We start from the raw sequence: 27,926 nt of genomic DNA, 5'->3' as shown, positions 1-27,926 counted from the left end.
AGGATAATGTTTCCTATATTTTGTATAATTTGTAGGGTTGAAGATGCCGATGGTGATGACGATAACGTTATTGAAGCCGAATTTATTGATAATGAAGATGATGACGAGGAAGAGGACAATCTGAACGAAAGCAGCGATTCAAATGACGAAGATGATTCAAATAACGAAATGGAAACCGATGACAAAAAAAACATTAAACAATACTTTTGTGAGTTATGTCAAGTTCCGTTCAACTCAGCGGAGTTACTTAGGCAGCACGTATCAGAGCACTTCCTCAATGGAGGATTAGGAGGAAACGTTCAATTCTCGCATAGAACATCAACAGAATCCACTAGTTCCAGTAACAGTAGTAGTAGCAGCAGCAGTTCGTCTTGCAAGCAGCAAAGCAGCAGCGATGCTGTTGATTCAACAGAGATTAAACAAGAACCGACTTGATGATGCATTTTATCACTTTAATTTATCTCGTAGCAATGTAAACATACTTAACTTAATAAATTGCCATACATGTACGAAAAACCAAGTAGTAACATTAAATCAACATCAATGCAAATGTTTCATTCATTGCTCGCATCTAGAAGTACAGCATTTAGCATCTCGAAGCCTATTAACTATTAGTATTGGTCGCTACTGTATTGTATCCAATAAATAATAATACTAAAATATGTTATTTTTACTGCATGTTTTTTTTTTTGATGACATTCTTGCTAAGTTTCAGTACCAGTTATCGAGAATCAGCTGTCACAGAAGAACGCAAATCGCTCCTCAAGCTAATGGGCCATCCAAATTTAAAAATAATTTTTCATACTTCTTCATTTACTTGTTCAATTTTTTAACACTATATTGTTAGGGGCCGTTCATAAAAAACGGGGTGGGGGGGGGAGGGTCTGTGTTAGAGTAAAGACTATTGTCAGTACAAACTTATTTATTTTAATTCGACATTGACAATGTCAGAATTAGCGCGCTGTGTAGAGTATCAGGTATATTATGCCTCTCAAGAAAAATCAGAATATGGCGATTATCTGCCTCTGGCTTCTGATATAATAAAAGATAAGCGCGACAATACAATTGTTGGCCGACCCCGATATCTGGTCAAATTACACGATCGCAAAAGAAACACACGGAACACTTCTACGGATCACAGAACATTTATTCGGTGTTTCTACAGAAACAGTTGACTTATAACTAAAAGAAATTGCATTATAAACAACAACACAAGCCTCGATCTGTTATGGTTCGTCAGCGGCAGTGCTGCCAGTATTCATTAAAAACAAGTTATGAGGAGCGATCACTGACTATTCAACAACAATACAGCGCGCCACTTTCGACATTGTGTTTAACGCAAGGCATAACCAGTGGAAGTAAAATAATAGAGATAAGTGACATTTCAACACACGAACAGAGTAGTGTGCGGTAGTTCGGCAGCAGCAAAGTTTAACGCGCTCGCTTTGCTAGATTTTTGCGATTTTTTTTTTCCTCTTCCCTCTGCAGGGCTCCGACGACGGGACGCCAAGCAGTCAGTAGTGTGCGGTAGTTCGGCAGCAGCAAAGTTTCGCGCGCTCGCTTTGCTAGATTTTTGCGATTTTTTTTTCCTCTTCCCTCTGCGGGGCTCCGACGACGGGACGCCAAGCAGTCAGTAGTGTGCGGTAGTTCGGCAGCAGCAAAGTTTCGCGCGCTCGCTTTGCTAGATTTTTGCGATTTTTTTTTCCTCTTCCCTCTGCGGGGCTCCGACGACGGGACGCCAAGCAGTCAGTAGTGTGCGGTAGTTCGGCAGCAGCAAAGTTTCGCGCGCTCGCTTTGCTAGATTTTTGCGATTTTCTTTCCCCTTCTCTCTGCGGGGCTCCGACGACGGGATGCCAAGCAGTCAGTAGTGTGCGGTAGTTCGGCAGCAGCAAAGTTTCGCGCGCTCGCTTTGCTAGATTTTTGCGATTTTTTTTCCTCTTCCCTCTGCGGGGCTCCGACGACGGGACGCCAAGCAGTCAGTAGTGTGCGGTAATTCGGCAGCAGCAAAGTTTCGCGCGCTCGCTTTGCTAGATTTTTGCGATTTTTTTTCCTCTTCCCTCTGCGGGGCTCCGACGACGGGACGCCAAGCAGTCAGTAGTGTGCGGTAGTTCGGCAGCAGCAAAGTTTCGCGCGCTCGCTTTGCTAGATTTTTGCGATTTTTTGTTTTAGTCCAAATGAAAATAAGTGGTTTGATATTAATAGGGTTGCATGAATCACTCCACTTACCAAAGTGAACTCATATCATGCGCCCTTTCCCCTCCCCACTAACAAAAAGTCCTTCCCATGACAGACGTGGAGACGCAGAGGTGATCTCGGTCTTTAGTAAGCAACGCACGTCATAATAACATTCCTTTCCTTCCTCGATGACCGTAAGGACGTGGCCGGCGCCGTTATTGACCTAATAAAGTTTGGAATTCTCGAAGATGCACATTGAGGACGGTAAGCTACTCCCAAGCTCCGTCGGTTGGTTCCTTGTGCAACTTCGATTGTTCTGGTCAATCACGGAGTAGCAACTACGAATAGTACGGTCATCTATGCTCATGCTCATGCTCATGCTCATAAGTGACATTTCAACACACGAACACTAGCGCGAGTTTTTCCTAGAAATCCTCTACATAGAGATAAGCGGAAGTTCTGCTGGATATGTTGAGGGAAAGGATAGTTTGGTAAACGTTTTGAATGAAGCAGGTTAGGGCAGTGAGATACATGAAGGACACACGGGAAACTAAAATCAATGTTAGATAGAAGTATTGACATATCGATTGCACAGGTTGATAGATTTCTAAGGTTTAAAACTGATCATAGCAGTTGAAACAGAGAACAGATACGCGACATTATGGTTGCAGGGCGCATATCGCCGGAGCGCTGAACGCGCGGGTATTCAGCAAGATCATGCTGAGGATGACGGTCCTGTCCCAATGAGGACGTTACACTAAGAAGAGGAAGAACAAGAAGAATAGTGGAAGATTGAGTCTCTATAATTCTCATTTCTGCTACCACGGCTCTCATTGTGCTGATAGTACCGGTTCTTAAGTATGGTAGGGTTTGATTTGTAAACTTCACTCATTCTCTGCTTTCGGAGATGATAATGCCGAGTAGAGTTGTTTAGAGTTCGATCACGTTGGACAAGCATGACGTATACGTCTTCAGCCGATGCCATGCGTTTTATCTGCTGTTCCAAATGGAAAGGGAAATGTGCAGAGATGGTGTTGATGAACTGCCGCTGTGGTAGTGGTGGTGATAAAAAAGACACTCTGCGATACATGCCAGCGAAATATTTTCCCATCTTTGAAAATCGCCCTTTTTGTTGGTAGGATCCATAATAAAACTGATCTCGTACACGCCACTGAACGTCTGCACCCCAAAATGTGCGTAAGAATGACGACTTCATGGACTCATAGCTACGGTATCGGCGACCAAATATTCTACCCCAAACCGCCGCGTCATTTCTGAGGCTTGCCAGAAAAACGAAGCATTTCTCTTCTTCGGATATCCAGTAATTTCTCTCATGCATCGCCAGGAAGTTTTCCAAATCCTCGACGAACTCAGGTGCTGGATTACGATATACATTACCATCAAAGGTCGGTGGATTGATAAAATTATTCCAGGGAGAATACTGCATGTTGTATCCACTATGATGTTGATTAAAGCCAACCGAAGCATCGACCATCGATGCATAAGATGCTTTGATATAAACCATTTCACTTTTTCCAATAATGTGCACAATGTGGGATATGATCCCGGTTGAGCCCCCAAGCTGTCGATATGTCGATTCGGCAACGCTGTTCATTTTGTTTACATCAGCATTTTCTAATTATGGTAGATTTTTTTTTCAAAATTTTGAAAAAAATAGCGGAGCAATCGATGAAATCTGAAATTTATTGCAAAGTGTTAAGCTAAACATATCGGCAGAACTGAAGCAAGAAGCAGCAATGAAAGTTTTTTCGAGAAGTGCATCAACAAAAGTTTCGTCATAAGCTTGAGCTTTTGAAAGCAGAATTAATTAAATTCTATTGGGCTTAAGGTTTCAGTGGAATGAAATGCTGAGTTTGTTTAATTAACGAAAGAAACGGAACTTTATTTAACTACGTCTGTACACTTCGAATTCAGTTTTACTTTTGACAAAATGGCGCTCCATGCGCAATGATGCTGCTGTCACTAAAGACCCTCGAGAAAGAGGATGCAGCATAAAGAGGCCACCTAAAAAGAGGTGTAGCGTGGCATGCTCGTTGTATATATCAACAAATTCTATCTTTTTACTAAACTTACATATACCGTCAATTTCTCGATATTAAAAATAAATAATTTTAATTTATTTAGTTCGGATTGCAATACCGTTCAATCGACGCCTTCTTACGAACGATCAGCCTGTTCATTTGGCTCACACTTTGACAGTTCTTTCTGCACGATTGGCTTACAATGGCCGCCTCCGCAGATCTCTATAATGTAGGATTACTAGTCAATACGCACCCGTTCAAACGTCAAATCCGTTATGTCGTGTATTGATTGGTCTTATGCGATTTTTTTCTTTCCTTTTGCTCTGTGCTGTGGTTTGCAGGAGAGTAAAGATAAAATAGAAATCAATGTGCACGGATCATCGTATTCATGGTTGCCAATGATCATGTTTCTGCCACTTGGCAAAATGTACAACAATTATGATTTTATTTTGTGTGATATTATATAGTTTTGATGAAGCTGCTATCCCAGGTAACCACTAAGCACTGTTCTGAGCATTATAACGGCCATTAAACAGCTTTTCAGTGCTAAGTAGCTCTATATAAGCATTCCTAATGCTTATAGGCACTATAACCAGTAAGAACTAAATTAAGCCCTGTAAGCCTATATAAAGCCTACAAGCTGTAAAGAAGTTTGTCAGTGCTGTCACAGGGCTTGGAGCACATGACGTTTATATCAATCAAAATAGATTTCGACCAAAACAGACTCGAGTCGGTCATTATCAATACATTTTAAACATCCATGTCGGACGGGATTGACGAAACGGGATTATTTTTGGCACATTTATCGGAATGGTGTTGTTAAATAGATAATGGAATTTGGTTATCTTGATTATTCCATTTTTTTCAATCAAGACAAACTCCAGCTCGTTTCCCTCTTCTTGTGAAACGTTTCCCGACCATTTATATAAACATTGCTTCTCCTGCATCAATTCCTGCGTTCGTTACCACCAACCTTACCACTGAATCATCCTCATCCCATATCATTTTCAACCCTCGAAATGCCCAAACTATTTTATTTTTCATGGTTTAAATACTAGTTTGATCACACCATTCCCATGGTGCATTGGTGGAGCAGATGAGAAAGGCATCGGACTTGGACTTGATCAGGAACTCGGAGGACAACAGTTAGAATCTGGATGAAGTAGCAAAAAAGCAACTTCAATGGAAGCGAAGGAAGTTAGAAAAGAACAGGAGATAAACATTTTTTTTTTCTTTTTTCTTTGTCTCACTTTTGACAACTTTCGCTCCAGAGACTTGGTACGATATTTTAAAGTTGGCCGTATATCAGCCGAATAATTCGCCAAAAGTGGCTTTTGAGCAGCTCTATAAGAGGATATAGAACCAATTAGCTCTGTTAGCCAGGTTCTACATTCGACTATAGAGCCGACTTAATGCCATTTTTACGGCTTAATGGTTACTTGGGATATTACAGAGAAAAACACTGCTTTGAGCTACCATAGCACAGACATCTGACTTACCGGAAGAGATATCATTTTACAAGATTGTTATTGAACAACGAAAATGGGAAACTGCATTGATTAAAACGAAATTTATGTATCTGGTTTTCATAAAGAGCAAGTGACTCAAGATTTCATATGAACACATATTTCGTCTCGTAGAAAAAGGGAGATGTGGTATCCTATATGACTTGATACTAATATACGCAAATCTTGCTGATTGCGTTAATACTGACACGAAGTAATTAGTAGAGATTTAGAGTGTAGGTTTTGCTTAGCGAGTGAGAGAGACAACATTGGATCTGGTCGCGTTGCAAGACGCAAGAATGTGTGGATGGTGAAAACCTGGAGTCTTGTACACTGAACCCAAACATCATCCTTCATTCGTATTTTTCGTCATCCGCCTCATGTCTAAAATTAATAATTCTATTTCCATATGACAAAACCGAGCGTATGCACTATCACTGAAATAGCGAATCAAAATCATTCTTCATGCTTACGTTTATACTTCAGTTTTCGAGTGGTACTTCATTCGATACCTAGCCTGTACAGGTGCAACTGACTACCATCCCATGAATGGATGAACAGTATTTTGGTTGCGCCCCTTTACGATTGTCATTCGCTTTCGGGATGATTCGTCATCCGCGTTTGGAGTGATTGACGGTCGAGTTCTCGGTAGCGGTAGAGGTCGATGCTGAGTGCGCGATCATTTCTCCGCCATTTGTATTTTTACACGGAACAGACATGTTCTGTAAAACATGGAATAGCAGAAATCTCGGCAGAAATTTTATATTTTGAGGTAAGTAATTCGATTTTTATGAAAATCAATCGCTGCGATTGAAGTTTTATTTGCGTTTCAGGAAACCCAACTCGAAGCTGTGCCGGACAGAGGAATGGAAGCGGAGTTCGTACATCATTCATTGGCCGTCATCCATCTTCCCAGTGAATCAATGGGACCGTGCCAAGCAGCAGCCGCGCCGTTTGTTCTTTTCCTGCCGAGCCATAAGCATGCATAATGCTGTACGCAGCATGCCGCAAGCGGGATTCCCTCTGATTTGTTTTAATGAAAGTATGTATATTCAATATGTAAAATCGGTTAATAAATACTGGAAAATAAGAAAAAAAAAACTGTGTTAGTTATTGTATTCCCTCGCAAACAACAAATTTATTCCAAATACGGGTTTTCATACAAAACTCAAACTGGCTTTCATATAAAATTCAGAAGGTTTTCCATACTAAATTCAAACGTTATTCATCCAATTATCATATCAACCTCCTCTAAATAACGAATGACGCAACACTCGGTTTTCACCTGATCAATCATTCGATTTTGGGATGATCATCATTCGGGTTGTAGTCATTCGACTTTTAAGCATTCGGTTGGAAATCATCCGAAGAATGAATGATGTTCGTCAAGGGGCGGGTGCGTATCACCTTGCAGTCGATTGTAGGATGAAGCTTTGGTTCAGTGTACGGGTGTGCGTCGATCGGGGAACAACGCATCAGTTGACAGAGTACCACAACCCCAATGCATTATTCGTAACTTTTTTTAATGCCCGTAGAAGATTTAGTATGTTTCCTTTAATTTTATTTGCATACGTTGTTTGAAGAACTTTTAGCAAACAAGAATATCTTTCAATTCCTGCCGAAAGAATTAATTTTTGACAAGTTTTGGTGTAAAGGGCAATACGGTTTAAATTTGGTCACACAATTTGTTTCATTACTTGAGACTGCGTACACCAAAACAGCTGATTTTTGGACCAGTAATAATAAATTATATGTAGCTTATACCATACAATTTTCATCAAAATCGGTTTAGTATTTTAACTGCAATTTTAAAATTTTGCACAAAGAGGATTAAAAAATAAGAACACATTTTTATTCTTTTATTTAAATATAGAGCCAGAAATACTGAACCAATTTCAATGTAAATTTTTCTGTATGTAAAGTATACATATCAAAATGTTGTGTAAAAATTTCATTCAATTTGATCCAGCCGTTACAAAGTTATATTTGTTTAAGTGGTCAAATTTTGTCAAGTCAAGCCAAATTTTGGTCACACAATTTTTTTCATAACTTTAGACTGCGTACACCAAAACAGCTGATTTTTGGATCAGTAATGATACATTATATGTAGCTTGTACCATAAAATTTTCATCAAAATCGGTCTAGTATTTGCGGAGATAATATTGAACCCTGAGATCTGAAATATTAAAATTTTGTGCAAAGAGGATTCACAAATAAGAACACATTTTTACTGTTTCATTAATAGAGCCAGAGATACTTAACCGATTTCAATGAAAATTTTTCTGTAAGTGAAGTATGCATATCAAAATGTTGTGTAAAAATTTCATTCAATTTGATCCAGCCGTTAAAAGTTATATTTGCTTGAGTGGCACCCGGTAAGTTTTTTCGTATTCAAACTGCTACAACTTTGAAAGTATTCATACAAAATGACTCAAAATTTTACTAAGAACATATTTTCATAATAGTATTATACTGTAAAGTTTTGATAAAAATCGGAGCAGTATTGGTAGTTCTATAATCGAAATTGTGCTTTACTGACCTTAAATTTTCGAAAATTTACTATGGAGCGCCTTTGTACAAAATTTTAAAAAGGTAGGTCGATGGTTTTATCTATATATCAACCAAAACTTATTCGATTTTGATGAAAATTTTGATGAAAATTTTATGGTATAAGATACATATAATGTAGCATTACTGGTCCAAAAATCAGCTGTTTTGGTGTACGCAGTCTAAAGTTATAAAAAAAAGTGTGACCAAATTTTGACCGTATCACCCTTTAGTTATGATTTTTTGAAGTTCGAAAATAGTCGAAAACACAAAATTGATTTGATGCACCTCTTAAGGTCTGAGGTCAAGCTCGTCCGTTGAAAAATTGATATTGTCACGTGTTGTCGTTTAGAAAGCACGTTGAAGTTCTCTCAGAGAGGAAAACTTTCCCGCCTGATCAAGTGCGGCAGGGTGGCCAAGATTGTGTGGGGGGAAATCCCTAAAATGCTACAACATGAATCAGTATCATAACTCCGGTTTCTATTTGGCTCTTGGTAATCAGGTTTTCTTATAACATTTATTTGTAAGTTTTGTATAATTATTCAAGCAAGTGAATAATTGCATTCGACATATTCGAATAACATACATTCTGAAGAAAATAATTTTAATAATAACTGTGGAAGGGCTCATAAAACAGTAAGCTGAGAAGCAGGCCGTGATCCAGTGTACATACGTTAGGTAAAGAAAAAATAAGAAAAATAAGCTGCTTTCTAGTAATGAAAAGTAATGAAAATATCAGGGCAAGGATAGTTAGTATGGAATTACTCACGATTAAATTATTGTCAGTTTTGCATAATAAGCAATGTTAGCAACAACAATCTTTGATGTCTGACAATTCATCCCAAGTAACCATTAAACCGTAAAAATGGCATTAAGTCGGCTCTATAGTCGAATGTAGAACCTGGCTAACAGAGCTAATTGGTTCTATATCCTCTTATAGAGCTGCTCAAAAGCCACTTTTGGCGAATTATTCGGCTGATATACGGCCAACTTTAAAATATCGTACCAAGTCTCTGGAGCGAAAGTTGTCAAAAGTGAGACAAAGAAAAAAGAAAAAAAAAATGTTTATCTCCTGTTCTTTTCTAACTTCCTTCGCTTCCATTGAAGTTGCTTTTTTGCTACTTCATCCAGATTCTAACTGTTGTCCTCCGAGTTCCTGATCAAGTCCAAGTCCGTTGCCTTTCTCATCTGCTCCACCAATGCACCATGGGAATGGTGTGATCAAACTACCCAAGTAACCATTAAGCCGTAAAAATGGCATTAAGTCGGCTCTATAGTCGAATGTAGAACCTGGCTAACAGAGCTAATTGGTTCTATATCCTCTTATAGAGCTGCTCAAAAGCCACTTTTGGCGAATTATTCGGCTGATATACGGCCAACTTTAAAATATCGTACCAAGTCTCTGGAGCGAAAGTTGTCAAAAGTGAGACAAAGAAAAAAAAAATTGTCTATCTCCTGTTCTTTTCTAACTTCCTTCGCTTCCATTGAAGTTGCTTTTTTGCTACTTCATCCAGATTCTAACTGTTGTCCTCCGAGTTCCTGATCAAGTCCAAGTCCGTTGCCTTTCTCATCTGCTCCACCAATGCACCATGGGAATGGTGTGATCAAACTAGTATTTAAACCATGAAAAATAAAATAGTTTGGGCATTTCGAGGGTTGAAAATGATATGGGATGAGGATGATTCAGTGGTAAGGTTGCAACAATCTTTGATGTCTGACAATTCATCCCAAGTAACCATTAAACCGTAAAAATGGCATTAAGTCGGCTCTATAGTCGAATGTAGAACCTGGCTAACAGAGCTAATTGGTTCTATATCCTCTTATAGAGCTGCTCAAAAGCCACTTTTGGCGAATTATTCGGCTGATATACGGCCAACTTTAAAATATCGTACCAAGTCTCTGGAGCGAAAGTTGTCAAAAGTGAGACAAAGAAAAAAGAAAAAAAAAATGTTTATCTCCTGTTCTTTTCTAACTTCCTTCGCTTCCATTGAAGTTGCTTTTTTGCTACTTCATCCAGATTCTAACTGTTGTCCTCCGAGTTCCTGATCAAGTCCAAGTCCGTTGCCTTTCTCATCTGCTCCACCAATGCACCATGGGAATGGTGTGATCAAACTAGTATTTAAACCATGAAAAATAAAATAGTTTGGGCATTTCGAGGGTTGAAAATGATATGGGATGAGGATGATTCAGTGGTAAGGTTGGTGGTAACGAACGCAGGAATTGATGCAGGAGAAGCAATGTTTATATAAATGGTCGGGAAACGTTTCACAAGAAGAGGGAAACGAGCTGGAGTTTGTCTTGATTGAAAAAAATGGAATAATCAAGATAACCAAATTCCATTATCTATTTAACAACACCATTCCGATAAATGTGCCAAAAATAATCCCGTTTCGTCAATCCCGTCCGACATGGATGTTTAAAATGTATTGATAATGACCGACTCGAGTCTGTTTTGGTCGAAATCTATTTTGATTGATATAAACGTCATGTGCTCCAAGCCCTGTGACAGCACTGACAAACTTCTTTACAGCTTGTAGGCTTTATATAGGCTTACAGGGCTTAATTTAGTTCTTACTGGTTATAGTGCCTATAAGCATTAGGAATGCTTATATAGAGCTACTTAGCACTGAAAAGCTGTTTAATGGCCGTTATAATGCTCAGAACAGTGCTTAGTGGTTACCTGGGATAGCAGCTTCATCAAAACTATATAATATCACACAAAATAAAATCATAATTGTTGTACATTTTGCCAAGTGGCAGAAACATGATCATTGGCAACCATGAATACGATGATCCGTGCACATTGATTTCTATTTTATCTTTACTCTCCTGCAAACCACAGCACAGAGCAAAAGGAAAGAAAAAAATCGCATAAGACCAATCAATACACGACATAACGGATTTGACGTTTGAACGGGTGCGTATTGACTAGTAATCCTACATTATAGAGATCTGCGGAGGCGGCCATTGTAAGCCAATCGTGCAGAAAGAACTGTCAAAGTGTGAGCCAAATGAACAGGCTGATCGTTCGTAAGAAGGCGTCGATTGAACGGTATTGCAATCCGAACTAAATAAATTAAAATTATTTATTTTTAATATCGAGAAATTGACGGTATATGTAAGTTTAGTAAAAAGATAGAATTTGTTGATATATACAACGAGCATGCCACGCTACACCTCTTTTTAGGTGGCCTCTTTATGCTGCATCCTCTTTCTCGAGGGTCTTTAGTGACAGCAGCATCATTGCGCATGGAGCGCCATTTTGTCAAAAGTAAAACTGAATTCGAAGTGTACAGACGTAGTTAAATAAAGTTCCGTTTCTTTCGTTAATTAAACAAACTCAGCATTTCATTCCACTGAAACCTTAAGCCCAATAGAATTTAATTAATTCTGCTTTCAAAAGCTCAAGCTTATGACGAAACTTTTGTTGATGCACTTCTCGAAAAAACTTTCATTGCTGCTTCTTGCTTCAGTTCTGCCGATATGTTTAGCTTAACACTTTGCAATAAATTTCAGATTTCATCGATTGCTCCGCTATTTTTTTCAAAATTTTGAAAAAATAATCTACCATAATTAGAAAATGTAAACAAAACAACTTGAACCACTACGAAGTCACGCACAAAGTTTGAACATCTAGCTTTGCAGCAAGTGTTGGCAGCTGATGTAAACAAAATGAACAGCGTTGCCGAATCGACATATGTAACTTCCGCTTATCTCTATGTAGAGGATTTCTAGTATTGACTAAAAATAAACTCGTTTTTGGGCTGCCTTGATAACACAGCACCGCTCAGGAGTCAAGCGGGGATACAATTGCATCGATCGGTAGGTACAATGCTCAGCCAGCTTGTTTCGAGAGGATAGAACAATGAAGCACAGTAAAGCGGGTGCGTTTGGTAGCTGCTGAAACAGTAACAGTTGTTTAGGAAATAATTTCATGCTGTTCGAGCAAATTGCTCGAATATACAAACATTCAATGATATTATTTATGAGCAGTTTGAAGTTTGTATGAATAAATATAATAAAATGTAAGAGCATGCATTCAGCGCTACATCCAATCTGTGTAATACTCAACACGTAACAAATTAGACATTCACATAAACCATATTTCATTGAACCAGGAATAGAAATCACGACTGCTCGAAAGCTCTCATGGTCTGTAGTCGTTGATAAAACGTGGAACTCTGGTGCATGTGTGAGTTCAATGACCTTGCCCGAAAATTTTTGAAATATTAGTGTATTTTTGTTGATTTTTATGATGATCTGAAAATTCTGGTGAATATTTGAGTTCAATGAGCTTGCTCGAGGGTTCTTGAAGAATTTCTGAATATTTGTTGATTTTTAGAATGACCTGGGAATTCTGGTGGATATTTGAATTCAGTCAGCTTGCTCCAGAGTTTGTTGAAGTATTTGTGAACATTTGTTGATTTTTATGATGGTCTTGGAATTCTGGTGAATATTTGAATTTAATCAGCTTGCTCGAGGGTTCTTGAAGTATTTGTGAATATTTCTTGATTTTCATGATGACCTGGGAATTCTGGTGAATATTTGAGTTCAATCAGCTTGCTCGAGGGTTCTTGAAGTATTTGTGAATATTTCTTGATTTTCATGATGACCTGGGAATTTTGATGAATATTTGAGTTCAATCAGCTTGCTCGAGAGTTTGTTGAAGTATTTGTGAATATTTCTTGATTTTCATGATGACCTGGGAATTCTGGTGAATATTCGAGTTCAATGAGCTTGCTCGAGGGTTCTTGAAGTATTTGTAAATATTTGTTGATTTTCATGATGATCTGGGAATTCTGGTGAATATTCGAGTTCAATGAGCTTGCTCGAGAGTTTGTTGAAGTATTTGTGAATATTTCTTGATTTTCATGATGACTTGGAAATTCTGGTGAATATTTGGGTTCAATCAGATTGCTCGAGAGTTTGTTGAAATATTTGTGAATATTTGTTAATTTTTATGATGATCTGGGAATTCTGGTGAATATTCGAGTTCAATGAGCTTGCTCGAGGGTTCTTGAAGAATTTGTGAATATTTGTTGATTTTTATAAAGACCTGGGAATTCTGGTCAATATTTGGGTTCAATCAGCTTGCTCGAGAGTTTGTTGAAGTATTTGTGAATATTTCTTGATTTTCATGATGACCTGGGAATTCTGGTGAATATTTGGGTTCAATCAGCTTGCTTGAGAGTTTGTTGAAGTATTTGTGAATATTTGTTAATTTTTATGATGACGTGGGAATTCTGGTGAATATTTGGGTTCAATCAGATTGCTCGAGAGTTTGTTGAAGTATTTGTGAATATTTCTTGATTTTCATGATGACCTGGGAATTCTGGTGAATATTTGGGTTCAATCAGCTTGCTAGAGAAATTGTTGAAGTATTTGTAAATATTTGTTGATTTTTATGATGATCTGGGAATTCTGGTGAATATTCGAGTTCAATGAGCTTGCTCGAGAGTTTGTTGAAGTATTTGTGAATATTTCTTGATTTTCATGATGACCTGGGAATTCTGGTGAATATTTGGGTACAATCAGATTGCTCGAGAGTTTGTTGAAGTATTTGTGAATAATTCTTGATTTTTATGATGATCTGGGAGTTCTGGTGAATATTCGAGTTCAATGAGCTTGCTCGAGGGTTCTTGAAGAATTTGTGAATATTTGTTGATTTTTATAAAGACCTGGGAATTCTGGCCAATATTTGGGTTCAATCAGCTTGCTCGAGAGTTTGTTGAAGTATTTGTGAATATTTGTTAATTTTTATGATGACGTGGGAATTCTGGTGAATATTTGGGTTCAATCAGATTGCTCGAGAGTTTGTTGAAGTATTTGTGAATATTTCTTGATTTTCATGATGACCTGGGAATTCTGGTGAATATTTGGGTTCAATCAGCTTGCTAGAGAAATTGTTGAAGTATTTGTAAATATTTGTTGATTATTATGATGATCTGGGAATTCTGGTGAATATTCGAGTTCAATGAGCTTGCTCGAGAGTTTGTTGAAGTATTTGTGAATATTTCTTGATTTTCATGATGAGCTGGGAATTTTGGTGAATATTTGGGTTCAATCAGATTGCTCGAGAGTTTGTCGAAATATTTGTGAATATTTGTTGATTTTTATGATGACGTGGGAATTCTGGTGAATATTCGAGTTCAATGAGCTTGCTCGAGGGTTCTTGAAGAATTTGTGAATATTTGTTGATTTTTATAAAAACCTGGGAATTCTGGTGAATATTTGGGTTCAATCAGGTTGCTCGAGAGTTTGTTGAAGTATTTGTGAATATTTCTTGATTTTCATGATGATCTGGGAATTCTGGTGAATATTCGAGTTCAATGAACTTGCTCGAGGGTTCTTGAAGAATTTGTGAATATTTGTTGATGTTCATGATGACCTGGGAATTCTGGTGAATATTTGGGTTCAATCAGCTTGCTAGAGAAATTGTTGAAGTATTTGTAAATATTTGTTGATTTTTATGATGATCTGGGAATTCTGGTGAATATTCAAGTTCAATGAGCTTGCTCGAGAGTTTGTTGAAGTATTTGTAAATGTTTGTCAATTTTCATGATGAGCTGGAAATTTTGGTGAATATTTGAGTTCAATAAGCTTGCTCGAGGGTTCTTGAAGAATTTGTGAATATTTGTTGATTTTTATAAAGACCTGGGCATTCTGGTGAATATTGGGGTTCAATCAGATTGCTCGAGAGTTTTTATTTATTTATTTATTTGTCTAATCAACAAGCTATGTGTAAGCCCCAATAATGTTACTTAATTCTAAGATTTAAAGTACAAAACTTACAGTCACATATAAAACTTACATACTAACAATGGATAGTAAATTAATACAATACAAATTATAATCAAAACTACACATACAAAAACAAAAAGCAGCATACAGAATAAACACTAAGTAGACCTTGAAAAAAACAGACTGAATCTCTGACGAAGTATTTGACGAGACACGTTAAAATCAAACAGTGAAGAAACTCTGTTGAAATTACGCTGCAGCCCATTGACACTCCCGAACATGCTGTAGTTCGCCCGGTTCAAAGGCAGCCGCAGCATGTAGTTGTTGCGAAGAGCACGAGGTTGGACATTGATGTCTATTTGACCTAGGAGAGCGGGACATTCGATGCGGCCCTGCAGAATATCTGTTACCAGTAAAACCCTGGCAGTATCTCTACGGGTCGACAGCGGTTCCAAGTGGATTAGCTGACAGCGGCTTTCGTAACTTGGTAAACGATATGGATTGTTCCAAGGCAAACGTCGAAGAGCGTACCTCAAAAACCGTCGTTGAACGGACTCGATCCTTCCGACCCCATTATTGTAGAACGGGTTCCAAACAACCGAGCAGTACTCTAGTATGGATCGAGCAGTACTCTAGTATGAATCGAGTTTGTTGAAGTATTTGTAAATATTTGTTAATTTTTATGATGAGCTGGGAATTTTGGTGAATATTTGGGTTCAATCAGCTTGCTCGAGAATTTATTGAAGTATTTGTGAATATTTGTTAATTTTTATGATGACGTGGGAATTCTGGCGAATATTTGAGTTGAATGAGCTTGCTCGAGAGTTTGTTGAAGTATTTGTGAATATTTCTTGATTTCCATGATGACCTGGGAATTCTGGTGAATATTTGGGTTCAATCAGATTGCTCGAGAGTTTGTTGAAATATTTGTGAATATTTGTTGATTTTATGATGATCTGGAAATTCTGGTGAATATTCGAGTTCAATGAGCTTGCTCGAGGGTTCTTGAAGAATTTGTGAATATTTGTTGATTTTTATAATGACCTGGGAATTCTGGTGAATATTTGGGTTCAATCAGATTGCTCTAGAGTTTGTTGAAGTATTTGTAAATATTTGTTAATTTTTATGATGAGCTGGGAATTTTGGTGAATATTTGAGTTCAATCAGCTTGCTCGAGAGTTTGTTGAAGTATTTGTGAATATTTGTTGATATTTATGGTGATTTGGAAATTCCGGTAAATATTCGAATTCAATCTCAGCAAACTCAGATATTCATTAGAATTCCTAAGTTATTATGAAAAATGCATGAATACTCTCAAATTATTCAAGAATCCTCGAGCATGCTCAGTGAACTCAGATATTCATCTGAATTCCTCAGATATCGTAAAATTGAGGAATACACTAAAATTCTTCGAGAATTCTCGATTAAGCTCAGCATACTCAGATATTCATTAGAATGCCTAAATAATTACAAAAAAATCGAGGAATATTTTTAATTTTTTCAAGAATTGTCGAGCAAGCTCAGTGGACTCAGATATTCATCTGAATTTCCCAGTTATCATAAAAAATCTAGAAATATTCCCAATTTCTTTAGGAACTCTTGAGTTAGCTCAGTGGACTCAAATATTCATTAGAATTCCTAAACAATCACAAGAAATCGAAGAATACTCTCAAATTCTTCAAAAATCCTTGAGCAAGCTCAGTGAACACTCATCCAAATTCCTAAGTTATCGTAAAATCAAGGAATTAACTAAAATTCTTCAATAACCCTCGAATATTTCCAGCAAACTCAGATAATCATTAAAATTCCTAAATAATCACAAAAAAAAATCTAGGAATACTCTCAAATTCTTCAAGAATTCTCGAGCAAGCTCAATGAATTCAAATATTCATTAGAATTCCTAAATGATCACAAAAAATCGAGAAATATTCCCAAACTCTTCAATAATTCTGGAGCAAGCTCAGTGATCTCAAATATTTGTCTGAAATCCTCAGTTATCGTTAAATCGAGGAAAACTCTAACATTCTTCAAGAAACCTCAGTAAGCTAAGCTCAGTCAATTCACATATTCATTAGTATTCCTAAATAATCACAAAAAATCGAGGAATACTCTCAAATTCTTCACGATTCCTCAATCATGTTCATTGCAAGGATAGGAACACTCACATGCAAAAAGTTACACTCACTTGATATGTTCTCAGCTCTGAAGGAGTCGCACACGCATACCGAAGTCGTGAGGGAGCTGCGAAGGCAACTCTCCACGAGGTGAATGTAAATTACACTCACTTCGTGGAGAGTCGCCTTTACAACACGAATGTCACATAAGTGGTAAGTGTCTTTAATAAATATTAATAATAATTATAACTAAATAATCACAAAATATCGAGGAATACTCTCCAATTCTTCAATAATCCTCGAATAATCTCAACAAACTCAGATATTCATTAAAACTTCCAAATAATCACAAAATTCAAGGAACACTCTAAAATTAGATATTCATCTGAATTCTTCAGTTATCATAAAAACTCTAAAAATACTCCAAAATTCTTCAAGAATCCTCGAGCAAGCTCAGCACGCTCAAATATTTATTAAAATTCCTAAGAAATCACAAACAATCGAAGAATACTCTCAAATTCTTCAAGAATCCTCGAGCAAGCTCAGTGAACTCAAATATTTATTAGAATTCCTAAATAATCACAAAAAATCGAGGAATATTCTTAAATATTCTAAGAATTCTCGAGCAAGCTCAGTGAACTCATATATTCATCTGAATTTCCCAGTCATCATAAAAAATCTAGAAATATTCCCATATTGTTTAAGAATCCTCGAGCAAGCTCAGTGAACTCAAATACTCCATAAATTCCTAAACATTCACAAAAAATCGAGGAATATTCTCATTTTTTTTTAAGAATTCTCGAGCAAGCTCAGTGAACACAAATATTTATCTGAAATCCTCAGGTATAGTAAAATTTAAGAGACTTCTAAAATTCTACGAAAATACTTGAAAAATCTCAGCAAACTCAGATATTCATTAGAATTCCTAAGTTATCATGAAAACTCTATAAATTCTCTAAAATTCTTCAAGAATCCTCGAGCAAGCTCAGCGAACTCAGATGTTCATCTGGATTCCTCAGTTATCGTAAAATCAAGGAATACTCTAAAATTCTTCAAGAATCCTCGAGCTCAGCAATCTCAAATATTTATTAGAATTCCTAAATAACCACAGAAAATCGAGGAAAACTCTAACATTCTTCAAGAATCCTCGAATAAGCTCAGCAAACTCAAATATTCATTGGAATTCCTAAATAATCACAAAATGTCGAGGAATACTCTAAAACTCTTCAAGAATCCTCGAGCAAGCTCAGTGAACTCAAATATTCATTAGAATTCCTAAATAATCACAAAAAATCGAGGAATACTCTAGAACTCTTCAAGAATCCTCGAGCAAGCTTAGTGAACTCAAATATTCATTAGAATTTCTAAATAATCACAAAATATCGAGGAATACTCTAAAACTCTTCAAGAATCCTCAAGCAAGCTCAATGAACACAAATATTCATTGGAATTCCTAAATAATCACAAAAAATCGAGGAATATTCTAAAACTCTTCAAGAATCCTCGAGCAAGCTCAGTGAACTCAAATATTCATTAGAATTCCTAAATAATCACAAAAAATCGAGGAATACTCTAAAACTCTTCAAGAATCCTCGAGCAAGCTCAGTGAACTCAAATATTCATTAGAATTCCTAAATAATCACAAAATATCGAGGAATACTCTAAAACTCTTCAAGAATCCTCAAGCAAGCTCAATGAACACAAATATTCATTGGAATTCCTAAATAATCACAAAAAATCGAGGAATATTCTAAAACTCTTCAAGAATCCTCGAGCAAGCTCAGTGAACTCAAATATTCATTAGAATTTCTAAATAATCACAAAAAATCGAGGAATACTCTAAATCTCTTCAAGAATCCTCGAGCAAGCTCAGTGAACTCAAATATTCATTAGAATTCCTATATTATCACAAACAATCGAGGAATACTCTAAAACTCTTCAAGAATCCTCGAGCAAGCTCAGTGAACTCAAATATTCATTAGAATTCCTAAATAATCACAAAATATCGAGGAATACTCTAAAACTCTTCAAGAATCCTCGAGCAAGCTCAGTGAACTCAAATATTCATTAGAATTCCTAAATTATCACAAAATATCGAGGAATACTCTAAAACTCTTCAAGAATCCTCAAGCAAGCTCAATGAACACAAATATTCATTGGAATTCCTAAATAATCACAAAAAATCGAGGAATATTCTAAAACTCTTCAAGAATCCTCGAGCAAGCTCAGTGAACTCAAATATTCATTAGAATTCCTAAATAATCACAAAATATCGAGGAATACTCTAAAACTCTTCAAGAATCCTCGAGCAAGCTCAGTGAACTCAAATATTCATTAGAATTCCTAAATAATCACAAAATATCGAGGAATACTCTAAAACTCTTCAAGAATCCTCAAGCAAGCTCAATGAACACAAATATTCATTGGAATTCCTAAATAATCACAAAAAATCGAGGAATATTCTAAAACTCTTCAAGAATCCTCGAGCAAGCTCAGTGAACTCAAATATTCATTAGAATTTCTAAATAATCACAAAATATCGAGGAATACTCTAAAACTCTTCAAGAATCCTCAAGCAAGCTCAATGAACACAAATATTCATTGGAATTCCTAAATAATCACAAAAAATCGAGGAATATTCTAAAACTCTTCAAGAATCCTCGAGCAAGCTCAGTGAACTCAAATATTCATTAGAATTCCTAAATAATCACAAAATATCGAGGAATACTCTAAAACTCTTCAAGAATCCTCGAGCAAGCTCAGTGAACTCAAATATTCATTAGAATTCCTAAATAATCACAAAATATCGAGGAATACTCTAAAACTCTTCAAGAATCCTCAAGCAAGCTCAATGAACACAAATATTCATTGGAATTCCTAAATAATCACAAAAAATCGAGGAATATTCTAAAACTCTTCAAGAATCCTCGAGCAAGCTCAGTGAACTCAAATATTCATTAGAATTTCTAAATAATCACAAAATATCGAGGAATACTCTAAAACTCTTCAAGAATCCTCGAGCAAGCTCAGTGAACTCAAATATTCATTAGAATTCCTAAATAATCACAAAAAATCGAGGAATACTCTTAAACTCTTCAAGAATCCTCGAGCAAGCTCAGTGAACTCAAATATTCATTAGAATTCCTATATTATCACAAACAATCGAGGAATACTCTAAAACTCTTCAAGAATCCTCAAGCAAGCTCAATGAACACAAATATTCATTGGAATTCCTAAATAATCACAAAATATCGAGGAATACTCTAAAACTCTTCAAGAATCCTCGAGCAAGCTCAGTGAACTCAAATATTCATTAGAATTCCTAAATAATCACAAAAAATCGAGGAATATTCTAAAACTCTTCAAGAATCCTCGAGCAAGCTCAGTGAACTCAAATATTCATTAGAATTTCTAAATAATCACAAAATATCGAGGAATACTCTAAAACTCTTCAAGAATCCTCAAGCAAGCTCAATGAACACAAATATTCATTGGAATTCCTAAATAATCACAAAAAATCGAGGAATATTCTAAAACTCTTCAAGAATCCTCGAGCAAGCTCAGTGAACTCAAATATTCATTAGAATTCCTAAATAATCACAAAATATCGAGGAATACTCTAAAACTCTTCAAGAATCCTCGAGCAAGCTCAGTGAACTCAAATATTCATTAGAATTCCTAAATAATCACAAAATATCGAGGAATACTCTAAAACTCTTCAAGAATCCTCAAGCAAGCTCAATGAACACAAATATTCATTGGAATTCCTAAATAATCACAAAAAATCGAGGAATATTCTAAAACTCTTCAAGAATCCTCGAGCAAGCTCAGTGAACTCAAATATTCATTAGAATTTCTAAATAATCACAAAATATCGAGGAATACTCTAAAACTCTTCAAGAATCCTCGAGCAAGCTCAGTGAACTCAAATATTCATTAGAATTCCTAAATAATCACAAAAAATCGAGGAATACTCTTAAACTCTTCAAGAATCCTCGAGCAAGCTCAGTGAACTCAAATATTCATTAGAATTCCTATATTATCACAAACAATCGAGGAATACTCTAAAACTCTTCAAGAATCCTCAAGCAAGCTCAATGAACACAAATATTCATTGGAATTCCTAAATAATCACAAAAAATCGAGGAATATTCTAGAACTCTTCAAGAATCCTCGAGCAAGCTCAGTGAACTCAAATATTCATTAGAATTTCTAAATAATCACAAAATATCGAGGAATACTCTAAAACTCTTCAAGAATCCTCAAGCAAGCTCAATGAACACAAATATTCATTGGAATTCCTAAATAATCACAAAAAATCGAGGAATATTCTAAAACTCTTCAAGAATCCTCGAGCAAGCTCAGTGAACTCAAATATTCATTAGAATTCCTAAATAATCACAAAATATCGAGGAATACTCTAAAACTCTTCAAGAATCCTCAAGCAAGCTCAATGAACACAAATATTCATTGGAATTCCTAAATAATCACAAAAAATCGAGGAATACTCTAGAACTCTTCAAGAATCCTCGAGCAAGCTCAGTGAACTCAAATATTCATTAGAATTCCTAAATAATCACAAAATATCGAGGAATACTCTAAAACTCTTCAAGAATCCTCGAGCAAGCTCAGTGAACTTAAATATTCATTAGAATTCCTAAATAATCACAAAAAATCGAGGAATACTCTAAAACTCTTCAAGAATCCTCGAGCAAGCTCAGTGAACTCAAATATTCATTAGAATTCCTATATTATCACAAACAATCGAGGAATACTCTAAAACTCTTCAAGAATCCTCAAGCAAGCTCAGTGAACTCAAATATTCATTAGAATTCCTAAATAATCACAAACAATCGAGGAATACTCTGAAACTCTCCAAGAATCCTCGAGCAAGCTCAGTGAACTCAAATATTCATCTGAATTTCTCAGTTATCGTAAAATCGAGGAAAACTCTAACATTCTTCAAGTATCCTCGAATGAGCTTAGCAAACTCAGATATTCATTGAAATTCCTATATAATTACAAAAAGTCGATCATGGCACAAATGTCCCAAATGGAAGATAACATGCCTCTGGAGCCGGCCTTCTGATCTGAACAGGAAAGTCATAAGTGAATTGACTTCTAACGAACTTGATATATTATTTAGTATTAGTAAGTTGTGCACTTGGTATATATTCGAGCAATCAAAGCGTGTTCCACTAAACACACCGTGGGAGCAAACGCAGAGCAACATACAGAGGATCATCATTGTGAGCCTCATAGGGTTGCCATCTTTGGCTAAACGAAGTATGAGATTGGAATAAAACGTTTTTCGGTCGAGTCAGGATCTTTTGTCAATGGATACTATATTCTGGACTTCCTTGGTTATAGAGTGAATTCCTCACAAACGAAAAATGATCGATTGGCAAAGTAAGTTCTCAGCCAATAACCGAGGAAGTTCTCATAGAAAACTAAAGCAGGCTCAGTTCCATTTTGGTCGTTACTTTAGAAAGATGAAAAATATTTTATAGAGAAATAAATAACTTTAGAATATGTAAATATTATTGTTAGAAATGCAACTATGCGTGTTATGCGCATGACCAATCCTGGTAACCCTGAACCCCACCACAATTCCATGTGCTCTTGTTTGTCTGTTACGAGCAGAGAAAATGAGAAAATAATTTCTCTCATATGAGAGAAGTTTCATCAAAAATTTTAGATTTTTACTGAAATGAAATGTAGACTACTAAAAATGTACCATAGTTAGCGTACTTTTTTTTGTACTGAAATGATCATAGGAAATATCTTCAGAGATTGTCGGGACGATTTTGCGATCAAATGCCTCTAATTACTTCAAATATTAGAAACAAGTGTCAAGGCGGCGAAAATAGCTTTTGACAACAGTTTACTCTTTTCTAATAAATTCAAATTTGGCTAAGTCTAAGATCATGAAATTTTCACAGAATATTCTAAAATATATTTTGAAGAGATTGTCTTGTGGAAATTGTAATATTTGGCTTCATATTCGAGATATTACGATTGAAGTTCCCAAAATCGAAGAATCCTCTCTCTCTCACGAGGAGCGTGACCTCAGACCTTAATTTCAATGGATTTGGCTGAAATTTTGACCAGTTACTTCTTTTAAGATGCCAATTTGTGAATTGACCATCCCTATATTCCCAATAACAGCTGTACACACAAGAGCACTTTGAATTAAATAAAGAGTCAGTTGTTGTTTTACTTTACATCCGACCGGGTCGGTTGCGAGATATGAAGAAGTCGAGTTTCGATAGCGTAGTCCGAATTGTGGATGGGTTTGATAGTTTAAGATCCCGGCCAACAAATTGGGGGCTCGTCCGGGAAACAGACATCCTAGGATACGTTGTCGAAGACTAAATTGGAAATTGGAAATTGTTAGATAATCTTTTGTCTTTTGTCGGGCCACCCTTTTGTGGCCCCCAGGCTTTCTCCTTCGCCTCAGGGTCGTTTAATTAGGCTCCAAGAGGAAATTGGGCGGTTAGCGGAACAACTTCCCAAAAAAACTCGGACGTAGTCCTACGTCAAAATTTGACCAAAGCGAACTGTCTCCGCGAAAGATGGAGGAAATCAGGGCTCAGAGTGTCTAAATTCAAAAAGGTACCGTCAAGGCACCATTCACCGTGGATCTAAGAGTATTCGGGGCAAATAAGGGCTGTCATTTGACACCAGTCTTATAAACATTGTTGGTGCCGGTTTTAATTGCCTTCATTATAGGTTAAAATTAAAACAATATCCGCAGAAGTACAAAATTTTTCACAAAATTTGGTGATATAGTACAATTAGTAAAGGGTAGTAGGGTCGCCTAATTCCGTGGTAGGTCTCCATTCACCGTGGTAGTAGGGACCCATTCACCGTGTATGAGAAATTTTGTTTGAAAATGATCAAAACAACCCAGCCAAGGGAATTTTCTTCGTTTAATTTCATTTTAAGTAATAACTTGCAAGATTTTATTAGAAAAACGAATGTTAAAATTTTCGATTTTTTTCTAGATATATGGGACAATATGGGGCACGGTGAATGGAGACCATTGATTTTTAGGATACCCATTTACCGTGCCTTTTTGTTTCAAATAAAAAGTACGAGTAATCGTACTTTCTTGTTAAATTTACTTCGGTAATGCAAAATACATACCTGATATGTGAATTTAATTGCTTCTTGGTGGAATAAAAACGTTACTACATTTAGTTTATCGCTTAAATCACCGTAGCGCAGTTTTCGTTTTTTCACTATGAATGCAGTGAACGAGCAGAAACTCGCTTCATGTAAACACACTTTAGTGTCAAAATGATACTTTTCAATGTTTCTAATGAGCGTTTTGACATGGTAACAATACATTAGTGTTGTATTGGTGAAATTTAAGGGAAATTATCATATCATTCAATCATAATATGGAAATAATGAAAAAATATTCGAAGGCACACGGTGAATGGAGTCCCCACGGTGAATGGCGCCTTGACGGTATTAAAATTTCTAGTTTACATTATTCGATTTAATTAGTTTGGCATTTCACGTTTTACATAGTGGCATGAGGGAAAAAGGAAAGTATCCCAAGTAACCATTAAGCCGTAAAAATGGCATTAAGTCGGCTCTATAGTCGAATGTAGAACCTGGCTAACAGAGCTAATTGGTTCTATATCCTCTTATAGAGCTGCTCAAAAGCCACTTTTGGCGAATTATTCGGCTGATATACGGCCAACTTTAAAATATCGTACCAAGTCTCTGGAGCGAAAGTTGTCAAAAGTGAGACAAAGAAAAAAAAAAAAATTGTCTATCTCCTGTTCTTTTCTAACTTCCTTCGCTTCCATTGAAGTTGCTTTTTTGCTACTTCATCCAGATTCTAACTGTTGTCCTCCGAGTTCCTGATCAAGTCCAAGTCCGTTGCCTTTCTCATCTGCTCCACCAATGCACCATGGGAATGGTGTGATCAAACTAGTATTTAAACCATGAAAAATAAAATAGTTTGGGCATTTCGAGGGTTGAAAATGATATGGGATGAGGATGATTCAGTGGTAAGGTTGGTGGTAACGAACGCAGGAATTGATGCAGGAGAAGCAATGTTTATATAAATGGTCGGGAAACGTTTCACAAGAAGAGGGAAACGAGCTGGAGTTTGTCTTGATTGAAAAAAATGGAATAATCAAGATAACCAAATTCCATTATCTATTTAACAACACCATTCCGATAAATGTGCCAAAAATAATCCCGTTTCGTCAATCCCGTCCGACATGGATGTTTAAAATGTATTGATAATGACCGACTCGAGTCTGTTTTGGTCGAAATCTATTTTGATTGATATAAACGTCATGTGCTCCAAGCCCTGTGACAGCACTGACAAACTTCTTTACAGCTTGTAGGCTTTATATAGGCTTACAGGGCTTAATTTAGTTCTTACTGGTTATAGTGCCTATAAGCATTAGGAATGCTTATATAGAGCTACTTAGCACTGAAAAGCTGTTTAATGGCCGTTATAATGCTCAGAACAGTGCTTAGTGGTTACCTGGGATGGAAAATAATTTACACACCTTTAGTTTGTACATGAGGGGATCCTCCTCAGCAATGGCGGCACCTCCGTGCGTGGCAGCACATTCGCACCCGAACAGGGCGGCATCGTGGCGTCGGTGCTCGAAACCTTTACTAGCAGCTGAACGATGAAAACGAATGCTTCCGGGCGGGGCCACTCCGCTCACCGACGACGCTTCTTCGAAAGGGTCTCTTCAGGGGAAAAATCTTCAATTCCAGGTCGCAGCTCCCAGCGTCTTTAGCGGCGACCGGGCCACACTGTAGCACACCGGCAACGCTTCGTTACAGGGATTGAATCTATTCCGTACCGGGCCACTCGGGCCGCACCGTAGCACACCGGCAACGCTTCTTCGAAATGGTTTCTTCAGAGGGAAAATTCTTCTACTCCTGGTTGCAGCGCCCAGCGTCTTTAGCGGCGACCGGGCCACACTGTAGCACACCGGCGACGCTTCGTCCCAGGGCTTGAAATTCTTCCGTGTCGGGCCAACCGGGCCACACCGTAGCACACCGGCAAACTCCGTTCCACTCTTGCAAAAGGGGTCACAGCGGTCGATTTTCACTCCACAAGTCCACGAGGGGTCACACTAACCGTGGAGCACCGCCCGATACCTCACTCACTCAATTATCATGGAGGTTCACAATTCGGGAGAAAAAAAAACGGATAAATTATCGCGCACAACTTGCACCATTCAGTGTGGTTCCCCTATTAGAGCCTGATCGAACGATCATCAGCGGTTTTGTACCTTGGCGTCGTCGTCGCCGGCTTCGTCGTCGCCGGCTTCGTCGTCGTCGACGGTAGTCGGCTTCGTCGTCGTCGGAGGGCGTCTTACAAACACCGACAGTGGGTGTCGATGTGGTGGTGCGTTATGGTTGGTGGCAAATTGGGGTAATAGGGATGTGCAGGAGAATAGGAAATTCGATTCTTTTGTTGATATCCAATTCTGTTTAGTTCGCATAGATCAATTTCATGGTTTCAGTTCAAAGTTGTGACCTTCTTGTTTTTATTTCTCTTTAACCCTAGTTTTGCTTGAGATCAATAGTTAATAACAAATTATTAAATAAAAAAAATAGAATATGTACATTTTATTTACAGAGAGTAAATGTGACCTATTTTGAAAGGTAACATTCATCCCTCTCTCCGAAATAAAAAAAAAACTTGTGTTTTTTTTTTATGGGACGAAGGGGAAATGGATTTGTTTTAGTGGCCCTCCTCTTGTTAAGTGTTAGCTGATTATGTGGAATGATTTTGTCCGTGTAGAGGAACTCTTTCCCACATAATCACATAACTCTTAACAATAGAGACTGTCCACCGGGAATTGTGGCCCTCCTCTTGTTAATTGTTAAGCTGATTTTGTGGAATGATTTTGTCCATGTAGAAGAACTCTTTCCCACAAAATCACGTAACAATCAATAATAGAGACTGTCCACCGGGAGGTTGTGGCCCTCCTCTTGTTGAACGTTAGTTTGATTATGTGGAATGATTTTGTCCATGTAGAGGAACTCTTTTCCACATAATCACTTAACCCTCAATAATAGAGACTGTCCACACGGGAAAAGTCGTAAAAATGTGGCCCTCCTCTTGTTAAGTGTTAAGCTGATTTTGTGGAATGATTTTGTCCATGAAGAGGAACTCTTTCCCACATAATCACATAACACTTAATAATAGAGACTGTCCACTCGGGAAAAGTCTTAAAAATGTGGCCCTCCTCTTGTTAAGTGTTAGCTGATTATGTGGAATGATTTTGTCCATGTAGAGGAACTCTTTCCCACATAATCACATAACACTTAATAATAGAGACTGTCCACCAGGAAGGGACGTTTGAGGAGTTCAGCGAAGAAGCTCTCTTTTGGCTGCTCGGCCATGAGGTCGATGTTTGATTTGTTTCGAAATAGTATGTAAAATTGAAAAACTGCCTTCCAGAAAAATGTTCGTCAGAAAAAAAGCGTCCTTATCCATCCTCTCACCATCAAATCTTTATAAATTCAACTTTTATGTTAATTGTAATTGTAATTTTTTTTTGTTGTAACTCTATTATAACATTTTAATATATATTTTTTTATTTTTTTTCTAGATTCTAATTAGGAGAGAAAATAAACTTTCGGAAACCTGCTCTTCCCTTTTTTTCATCCCCGAATACTTTGTTCGGGAACAGAAAATATACGCATACACTCATACACAGCCATTCCCCCCCACCATTCATACAATCACATTCATTCATTCATCTCATTCACACGGTTGTCTGGATCAAAACTTGACACACCAG

The 27,926-nt window shown here is 37.1% G+C and overlaps 1 protein-coding gene across 4 annotated transcripts in view; it reads left to right on the top strand.

Annotated features, from left to right (window-relative positions):
- LOC109405544 (zinc finger protein hangover) overlaps nt 1-6,823 on the top strand; it is a 140,082-nt gene extending 133,259 nt beyond the window's left edge. For 3 of the 4 annotated variants that reach the window (XM_062845952.1, XM_029868098.2, XM_029868096.2), the window contains 2 exons: nt 36-6,494; nt 6,556-6,823. In XM_062845952.1, coding sequence (XP_062701936.1) covers nt 36-435 — 400 coding nt within the window. In that variant the 3' untranslated portion in view covers nt 436-6,494; nt 6,556-6,823. Of the gene's footprint in view, nt 1-35; nt 6,495-6,555 lie in introns of those variants that run through there. The other variant, XM_062845953.1, reaches the window with a different exon arrangement.
- The last annotated feature ends 21,103 nt before the right edge of the window (nt 6,824-27,926 follow it).

This window comes from Aedes albopictus, chromosome 1, assembly GCF_035046485.1.
Source record: "Aedes albopictus strain Foshan chromosome 1, AalbF5, whole genome shotgun sequence".
Taxonomy (NCBI): Eukaryota; Metazoa; Arthropoda; class Insecta; order Diptera; family Culicidae; genus Aedes; species Aedes albopictus.
Note: the sequence above shows the minus strand (reverse complement) of the source record. Positions and strands in the feature narration are given on the sequence as shown.